The sequence below is a fragment of the Lipotes vexillifer genome, unplaced genomic scaffold (assembly GCF_000442215.2).
Source record: "Lipotes vexillifer unplaced genomic scaffold, Lipotes_vexillifer_v1.1 scaffold149, whole genome shotgun sequence".
Classification (NCBI taxonomy): Eukaryota; Metazoa; Chordata; class Mammalia; order Artiodactyla; family Lipotidae; genus Lipotes; species Lipotes vexillifer.
Genome location: NW_006779962.1, coordinates 206,612 through 216,150, shown reverse-complemented (window position 1 = coordinate 216,150; position 9,539 = coordinate 206,612). Strand labels below are relative to the sequence as shown.

The 9,539-nt window shown below is 59.8% G+C and overlaps 1 protein-coding gene across 1 annotated transcript in view; it reads right to left on the bottom strand.

The window, feature by feature from the left end:
- Window positions 1–6,494, bottom strand: part of DBH (dopamine beta-hydroxylase) — a 21,710-nt gene extending 15,216 nt beyond the window's left edge. The window contains exons 1-5 of the mRNA XM_007453079.1: window positions 6,177–6,494; window positions 3,742–3,888; window positions 2,176–2,433; window positions 1,020–1,196; window positions 308–410 (exon numbers count right to left, since the gene is read on the bottom strand). Coding sequence (XP_007453141.1) covers window positions 308–410; window positions 1,020–1,196; window positions 2,176–2,433; window positions 3,742–3,888; window positions 6,177–6,494 — 1,003 coding nt within the window. The remainder of the gene's footprint in view (window positions 1–307; window positions 411–1,019; window positions 1,197–2,175; window positions 2,434–3,741; window positions 3,889–6,176) is intronic.
- Window positions 6,495–9,539: the final 3,045 nt, after the last annotated feature.

Below are 9,539 nucleotides of genomic sequence, written 5' to 3'. Positions count from 1 at the left end.
GTGTTGATGGCAGCTGGTATTTATGAAGGGGGAGGGGTGAAGATGCTGGGCCCCCACTGTGCGGATGAGCCAGCCCATGAGACTCTGCCTGGGGAGCCCACCGTAGGCCCAGGAGACCGGCAGTGAACAAGAGACACAAGAGGGATGCAGGCCGCGGTGGGCCACGTGACAAGGAGGCTAGGCCTGGGGGAGAGGGGTGCAGTGCTAAGCCCCGCCAGCCCGGCTATCTTCCTAACTGGGTATGGCCGCGCCCAGGGTTCCCGAGGGGAGGACGGTAAGGCTGGAAGCACACCTCGGAGCTCCCTACCTTTTATCATCAGCGGGTTGTGGTAGTGGACTTCCAGGCGGAGAAATCTGGAGGACCCAGGGCCCCCGAAAGCAAGGCCGGCTTCCTCTGGGTAGTAAAAGGCCTGCAGGGAGCAGGGAGGGCAGGGTCAGGCCAGGCAGACAGACTGGGGTGTCAAGAGAGGGGTCCCGGGGTGGTCAGGGCATACCCACCCATGTGCTGGGGCCTGAGCTGCAGTGAGTGGTGTTGGTGGGGCAGCCAGATTAGGACTCTCCCCCTATGGGCAGCTCATTATCAGTCCATGCAATGTTCCTATTAGACTCGGGGTCAGGGAGTGGGGAGATCTCATGTCCCCAGGCAAGCCCACCGCCCAAGCACCCTCCTCTGAGCCGGTGGAGAAAGCTGCTGGAAGACCCTGGACACAGCCCAGGGAGGCCAGCCCCGGGACCACCCTGTGCACAGACCCCTCCAAGTCCAGAGGAACTTGATCGGGGAAATGAGAGCGATGCCCACGAGGAATGTTAGGTCGTGGGGCTCCTGCATTTTTAGAGGAAAGTAATGGAGGCTGGGGATGGCATTCATGGCTCAAAAGAGCCACGTGGGATTCCAAAACTGCACAGGTGGTGGGGAGACGGGGTTATTTGGGGCCTGGGTTGCCCTGGGGGCCTCACTTCTTGGAGGCTCTCATGCATAAGTGGGGGCCCCCTGGGGAGATGCTGCGAAGGGCACGCACCTTGGCGCCCAGGGCCCAGGCAGCCAGCACGTGGCGACAGTAGTTGAGCCGCTCCGGCTTCATCTTGGAGTCGCAGGGCCCGCTGAATTGGGGGAAGCTCTCGAACTCGGCTGCGCACTGGAAGACCTCCATGTGGTGCACCAGGGCCTCGTTGCCCTCCGTGACGATGGGCTCGTACTGCGGGAGCAGAGCACCCACTGGACCTGGGACAGCGGACCCCGCCCACCCACCTGCTCACCCCCACTGGTGGGGCTCTCACCCAGCGGCTCCCTTCCATGGGCCTCTGCTTGCCCCTCTGTAAAATGGGAGGGTTGAGCCAGGTGATTTCCAGGCATGCTTCTGGGGCTCAGGGTTTTGGGGGTGAAGCCACCACGCTGGAACCAGGCAGAATCTTCCAGAAGCTCATGGTGAGCTCAGGAGCAAAGGGAAGGGGAACCAGGCAAGTCATTTCCCAATAAAGGGGTTGGGGGACAGGGAAGCAGCAGTCCTCGTGTGAACGTGGCAGTGGCTGCACAGACACACGGAGACTGCCCAAGGCAAGGCTGAGCCTAGGGGGCAGGTGCCGCTGTGAGTCAGACCCACCACTTCCTGCTGTGTGACTTTGGGAACTCACACTATCTCTCTGGGCTGCACGTCCTCGAATGGAAATAAGAGTGATAATATCTAGCACTATGTGTGTAGTGTATTGATTGTGGTGATGGAGGGGGTAAACCACCTCCTCTTTCCCCAGGGCCAGGCAGACGGGACATTCAACAGCTACTGTCGTTACTGTTATATCTCCAGGAAGGTGTTTAGAGCAATTGAGCTCTGAGTTGAGTTGTTATTTCATGAAGGAGGAGGGTGTCCCGACGGACAGATAAATAGCTAGACAGCCATTCCAGTCCCAAGATAAGATGCAAAAATCAAGACATCAGTTGCCTTTGGTCCAGGCTGGGAAGCTGGGCTGCAGCAGCCCTGGGAGGGTGGGGAGTGAGCAGGGTGATGGGGTGGGGCGGTGGTCAGAGCACACTTGTGGCTGCAGAAAGTTCAGACCCTGCCTGGTGTCCACACCACAGAGGTCACTGGTCCAAGCAGGACCATGGACAGCTCCCCAGGGCGGGACACCTCTGAGGCCCCAGGGGGGAGGCAGAGCTGGGATAGGACTGGGCCCACGTACCATGACGATGTGGTGCCGAGAAAAGCCGTCCGGGAGCTCAGTGATGTAACACCAGTACGTGGTTTCCTGGCCCGGGACCAGGACGTCTGGGGCGCGGATCTCCATGGCGCGCATGTCCGAGGGCAGGGCCGGGATGGAGATGTTGGGCTTCAGCAGCTGCACCCTCTGCAGCCCCGTCTGCAGGCTGGAGACATTGATGGCCTCCAGTGACTGGAACGGCTCTTCCAGGATCCCATACACCAAGTGGACGGTGCCGTCCTGCAGGCGAGACAGAGCCCGGCACTCGTCCACTCACACCCCCAGCGTCGGGCTCCTGGTAACCGGGGAGACGCCAGGTCCCTACCCACCCTCGCCTGGCTGGTGACATGCCCGATTCTCACCTCTCTGAAGGAGGGGAGCTTTGAGGCTCTGTGTGGACCTGGCTGGGATTAAATCCAAGGCTGACCACCCGCAGAGCCCACGGTTTGCACCAGCCATTAATACATGTTGTCTTCTTAAATGCTTTTTATCTACATTTGCTTAGCATCCATTCAACTAACCATTGCTGGGTCGCTGTGAACCAGGCTGGCTGGCTCACCCAGCCAGGCATGGGACATGTGTTCCCTCCACCACTCCCAGGGTCACTGGGGACAGGGCTGTTCTCTGCACAGGTGTCTCAGAGCTCCAGGCAGGAGGCTTCCCCACACCCAGGCTGGAGGCTCTGAGCTGAGCACACGTTGGCACCAGACGCCGTGCAAAGTTCTGGGAGAGGGTCCTCTGCCTGCCCTTGCCCTTGTCCGTGGGGAAGGTGAGCCAGGAGGGTAAAGGACTCAGACCTCCTTCTGGAAGGACACTTCCTCTGGCTCCAGCTCTGTCCCCTCTCTGCCGTGTGTCCCTGGGCAAGTCCTCCCCTGTCTGGCCTCAGTTTCCTCGTGTAGCACTGGGCCAGCCCATGTCACTGACACGCCATGAAGATAACACAGACTTTGGGTGTCAAGGTGCATTGGAAAGCGGAAAGGATTTTGCCTTCAGGAGATTAACTGGTTTGTTTTTCCCTAAGGGTCTTGGAGCAGCGTGAGAAGCCTACGGATTTTTAGATCTGTTGCGGCTGTGAATGCCTAGACAGAGCAGGTCGAGCCTTACAGATCATCTAATTCCCTTTTCTCCTTTTACAGACAGGTAAACTGAGGCCCAGAGGAGGAGGGGACCTGCCCTGAGCCTCACAGCCCATTGGCCACAGAGCCAGTCTGGGAAACCAAGTCTCCTGGGCTCTTTCCAGAATTCTTCTGAAGACGCTGGACCAGGAAGAGAGAACTAGTCAGGAGGAAGACCACTCAGGTCCCCGTCTGAAAGCTTCGGGGCGAGACCAACATCTAGAAACACGTCAGCTATGTGTCAACCAAGAGCTGCTTGCTTGCGCGATCAGACGCCGATGGCAGAGCTGGTCTCTCCCGACCTGCCTTGTCCCCACCCAGCCGCCTCTGGAATCCACGCTCTCTGTGTACGGCTGGCCCAGGGATACCGCCCTGGGATGCGGGAGGGCTCCACGCAGCCCACGGTCTCCTGGGAAAGCGGGCTGCCACCCACCTCGATGAGGTAATCCTTGGGGTCACAGGTGCCAAAGGGCCTCTTGAACAGCAGGGACAGGCCTTCCCGGGTCCTCTGTGCCCGCAGCAGCTGGTAATCCTGCTGGGCGTCCAGATGGATCTGCCCCTTCTGGTCACTCCAGGCGTCCTGTAGAGGCAAGGGCGGGCTCGGAGCACAAGGGGCCGAGCCGTGGGGCCAGAGTTCAGGGTTGGCCACCCGCGGTGCAGCCCCTGGACACACCTCGTCCTGGGGCTCTGCCCAGGGTGCGCGTCACGCCCACACTCGGTGTCTGCCTGAGACAGTGGAGTTGACCTCCAACCCCACTCTCTTCCTCTGTGCCCTTGACACACGGCCTCAAACGCCAGCCAGGACTCACTGGGGCTGGTTAGCCATGCAGGTTCCCAGACCTCTGCGTGGGACCCAGGAGCCTGTATCACGAAGGAGGTGCCATGATCGGGAATGTGGAGCCTTAGACAAAGAATCGCCTTTGGTCTGTGGAGGGAGGGACCCTAACAGCACACGGAGCCTCGGAGAGGGTTTGGGGGGGCCCACCCCGCACTTGCACACCCCTGAGAGTGAGCCCGCCTGAAACGCCGCCCCCCACCCCCCAGCATCTTGCCCACCTCGCCCTAGTCCTAGCCTTGCCCGGAGAGGGTAAACCGAGGCCCAGGAGGAAACGGACCCGCTGCATTTCCCCAGGATGTCCGAGGGTGGCGGTTCTGGCCCGACCCTGCCCTCCCCTCCCCCTAGCTGTTTCCCGGGCACCCAGCTCTAAGGCTCGGCCACGCCGGGGCTCCAGGCCAGGGCCCGGAAAGCCATCCACCTGGCAAGGAGGCTGTGAGGGAAACCCTGCCCCCGACAAGCGGGCCGCTATTCCAGTTCAGGAACAACACGGGACCACCAGTCCTTGGCCTTAGGATTTTCTTAAACCCTGCATCCAGGGCTGAAGCATGTTTTCCTCATTTCCTTGAGCAAAAAGGAAACCTGCAAAGGATTTTGCCACATGTTCCCTAGAGAAAAGCACCACGGCGAAGCTCGTGAGGGGATACACTGCTGATCTGCAGAAAGACTCATTTTAAACAGAAGCAGAAAGTCAGCTTGTAATCCTGCGGCTGGAAATCTAGAATGTAATTGTTGAACGTACTGCTAAAGGAGCAAAAACAAGTCTGACATTTGTTTGCATAGGAATTTGTTGTGCAAATTAATCCTGCCTGTGCCGGAGGACCAAGTGACCCCAGCTCTCTTGGCAGCCGGGGAAGCTGCTCCCGGGCTTGGCGGCTCCTCTGGGACCGGCTCCGAAGTGCGCTGCCCGGGTCTCTCTTGGCTGTGACCCGTAGCCACTGAGCGTCCTGGTGTAGGAGAGGTGGGACAGCCCGGGGCCCAGGAGGCCCCACACCGTCTGGCTGGTGGTCGGGCTCACCCACCCTCCCCTGGGAAGCGGGCAGAGCTCCTTCCTGCCTGCGGAGTTGTGGCAGGGGTTGGACAGGGCACCACCGGCTTCCAGAAAGACCAGCTCGTGTGAACTCACACATCCCAAGAAGGTGGAGAGGGAATATTGTACCCACTCTGCAGATGAGGCACGCGAGGTCCGGGGGCCTCTCCTGACCCTGGCTCGGTGCTCCGCTGGATTCCCACACTTAACTGAAGTAAGAGCCCCTCTGCTCACAGATAAAGTGCCTCCTGACTTAAAAACTGTTTTAACCCTCCTGCGTCTGTTTCCATGAGAGAGTTGGGTTTGGTCCCCAGAGAGGTCAAGGTGGAAGAATGTAGGGTGGCGGCTCAGGGCAAGGTGGCCAGGCTCCCCCAACCCCGAGGGCCTCCCTTCAGCTTGTCGAGGGCCCCCAAAACCTCTCTCCTTTAAAGGGAAACCTCCCCCCCCTCCTTCGCCCTTTCTGGCAAGAATGGGGGTGAATTTGAGGCGTGGAGTGAAGCATACGCCCTCAGCGTCCTGGCTTAACTCCACGGACGGTTCGTTCCATGCCTGGGTTGGGGGCCGGGGAGTCTGCACCTGCTCAGGTTACCCACATGTGCCAGCACCGCATCCTTGGCAGTGGGCAGGGAGGCCAGCCACCGTGCTTGGCCGCACGTGACCTCTGGGCCTTGTTCGTGCGGATGGGTACGTGGGGGCCGCCCTCCCGAGGGCAGGGGCAGTGGAGAACGTGTGTTTATGTGGCAAGCGTGTCCTTCGTGTGCGGCTGTGCTCCTTGGGCACGCTGAGCTCTGTCATTTGGGGTGTGCAGTCAAGGACCGTGGAAGTCATCTATTTCCCATTTTGTCCTCACATCAGCATCCCCGAGATGCCCAAGCTTGGGACACAAGGGATGCTCAGAGTAAACGTGACCAGAGAGGCAGAAGGGAGACTTCCTTTGCCAGGTTAAGGACGGTGAGAGTAGAGGAAAAGGCAAGCTCAGGAGCACTGAGGAGGGAAGACTCACCCCAAAGTGGGCACTGTCCCCGTCAGTCCAGAGCACGACCAGGTCGGCGTTCTCCAGCTCGCCGCGGTCCGACATCCCAAACAGGACGCCGGCCTTGAGTTCCCGCACCAGGAGCTGGAAGTGGACAGTCTCCTGCACGTAGCTGACATTCCACGACAGCTCCAGGGTCCCCTCGGGGTCCAGGGGGATGCGGTAGGGGAAGGGGCTCTCGGGGGGTGCCGAGCCCTGCAGTGCGGCCACCAGGATGACCAGGAAGACGGCCACCGCTGTGCCGTACATGGAGGCCGCCTCACGCACGCTGGGGCTGGGGACCTGCATGGCTGCGTGAGCTTGGCCGCCCCACCTGGCCATTTATGTCTCGGCCCCGCAGGGGGTGGGCCCAGGCTCCACCGGTAATCACATTTGTCTGGTGGGGAATTCAATTGTCCCAGTGACCCTCCCACCAGGCCGGGCCCCAGGCCAAACGCTTTGCTGCCCTTGCTTCTCCTAATTGGCACTAATGACACATGGACACCATCAATGGGAATTGAAGCAGACAGGCTGGTTTCATTCCCTCTGAATAGTCTCTGAGAGGTGTCCGGAAAGGGCTCCTCCCTGCAGGCGGCCTCCAGCCAGGCGCTGGGCTGACCACCAGGCTGGCTGCCTGGGCCTGTCCCCGCAGAGCTGACGGATTGGGCCCGTGTGCTGCTCCACCGTGGATGGGCAGACTGAGGCTCCGAGGGCTTATTTCCAAGGTGACCAGTGAGTGATGAGACCTCACTGCCGCAGGCCCAGGGAGCTGTTTCTATAATATAATACTGGAGGGTGGACCGATTTCAAACTAAAAATAAAAGACGATCCCCAAATAGTCCCTGTGTTTAAACACTCTCTCCATGGCCTGCTGTTCCCACTTTTGTCTTCTCTCGATTTCCCCACAGGCTCCAGCTGGTGCCACAGCTGCTCCAGAAGGAGTGGGTATACTGCTGGGGGTGGGGGCAGATTGCAGGTGGATTTCTGGGGGCCCCAGACAGCAGGGTACATTGCTGGGGGGCAGACATCTTCATTGATGCCTTGCCGAGGGGTAGATTGCAGGGCACACTTCTTGGGGGAAACAGACTTTGCAGAAAGGGATGTGAGTGACAGGCCTGCTTCCCTGTCTCCAAAGCTCCAAAGCCCACAATGTCCTTTAGCCTGGAGTGGACCCCGACTGAATTTGAACCCTCCCAGGGCCGCCGGCCAATTGCGTGGTTTCTCCCGCACACAACACAGAGCCTTTGCACAGGCCCGTTGGGACTCACAGCTCTGCAAGCCCCATGTGTCAGTGTGTCTGCATCCCAGCTCACTCCTGTCCTTCTCTGTGCAGAGTGGACTTGACTTGTGCCGTCACCTCCAGGAAGTTGTCCCTGATTGCCTTCTGCTCTGAACTTGGTCTCCTCCGTCCAGGAATCTGACTCCCTTCCTTCTTTCTTCCTCCTCCAATTCCTCTTCTCTCCGGAGAAACCAAGAACTTGACCAATATCCTCAGTATCCACAATATCGTCTTCAAATACCCACAAATCCTCAAATAGTGACAAAGGCTAGCCCAGAGCTTGCAGCAGCAGGCTCTGTTTTTGCTCTGAACTCTGTTCCTTAGGAAGGAATGACTGTGTCTCTGCATGAGTATGAAATCTGGAGCAAGGTCCCCTCCCCTGGTCCTGGTGGGTGCTGGTCTCTGCTTCCCAGAGGCCGGGCTGCCCTGCAAACAGGGCCAAAGAAGGAAAGATGCTACAAAAGGCCGCGGGATCCCCCCCCCCCACCTTGACTGCACACAGGGTGGAGGTGTTATAGGGCACGTCACTCATGCAGCCGACACCACAATAGCTGTTCTCCATGGGGCAGGGACTGCCTGCCCACCCACACCGCTGGGGCCCGTTCCCCAGGGCAGCACAGAGCTGGAGCAAAATAAAGGGCTGAGTGAGTGAATACATGAATGAGTGCAGGATGCCACCACAGGCCCCCCGTCCTGGGCCTGGGGAAAGATGTGGAAGGATAATGGGCCACCAGAGCAGGCCCTCTGGGGCTGGGGAAGCTGCAGACCCTCGGCACAAGCGACAACACAGAGCCCAGGGATGTCCCTTGGCCTGGGGTGGCAGCTGCGCTTCCTGGAGCCTGGGCAGGGACTCAGGTAGAGCCTGGCAGGACAGTGTTCCCATGGTTGGTGGGGGGGCACCAGGGGTGTCAGGCTACAGGATCAATCCCAAAGGCCTTTAGGTAATGCTGTCTTGCACAGGAGACAGCTGGGCACGGGCCAGGGGAGACCCCAGACCAGGCTCCGAAGGCCTCGCCCCACAGGGCACCGCCTCATTCTTTAAAATGTTGCCCAAACTTCCCCATCTGTGGTGCCTAAGCAGGCGTGTAGCATTTGGGATCCCATGATACTGTGGACCTTCGCCAGCCCCCGCCACGACCAGGGAGCAGCCACGGGGAGGAGGTGAGACAGGCAGCTTAGGCGGACACCGTGTTCCCGGCGGGCACGGGAACAAAGCCAGCAGGTGCAAAGCGAGGGTGACTGGGCTCCACGGCAGCCCTGGCTCTGGCTGAGCCTCCTGGCCATCCACGTGGCTCCGGCTAGAAGACAGACAGAACGAGCATCTCTCCCTGGGTAGTGGGACCCCAAGGGCTCATCCTGCACCACCAAAGGGTCGAAGGTCCGCGTCTGGACCCCGCTCCACCCCTGCTGAGTCCCGGCTGGGCCTCCCCACAGAAGCCTTTCCCCACCAGATCCCCAGCCCATCTGGAGACGGAGGAGCTGGACGACACAATAGTTTATCCCTCCGCCTCCCTTCTCCCCCAGGGAGCTGGGGATTGAGAGGTGTGAGGCCTGGCAGCAAGGGCCCAGGATTGGAGTCAGCAGCCCTGCGGCGGACCTCGGGCCCGTTCCTCTCTGGATGCGGGTGAGATCAACAGTTGCTCCAAGAGCCGAGGAGAAAAGGTCTGCATGGCTCTCAGCAGCGTGCTATGAACACATGTTTATTCTTAACAGGATTCAAAAGGCATTCTCTTCCTCCAGCTCAGAACTGGGCTGGAACGCAGGCCAGGCAATTAACAGGAGATAGAAATCGTGTCCACGGCCATTCCTTCACCTACTTGTCTCGTTCCAGCCCCACCGGCCTTGGGTGCCCGATCTGTGACTGTCCTCAGACACGAGACCAAGTTTCAGAGAGGGGCAGCGTTGTGCCGTCGGGGACAGGGCCGGCCTGGCGCCCAGATCAAGGACCCCAGAGTGCACTCTTAGGCAGGGGAGCTGTACCCGGACACAGCCAAGGTCAGGGAAGTTCCACTGGAGTCAGAAGGAAGGGATGCTCGGAGGAGAAATTCAAGCAGGGAGAAAAACTGTGGAGGCTC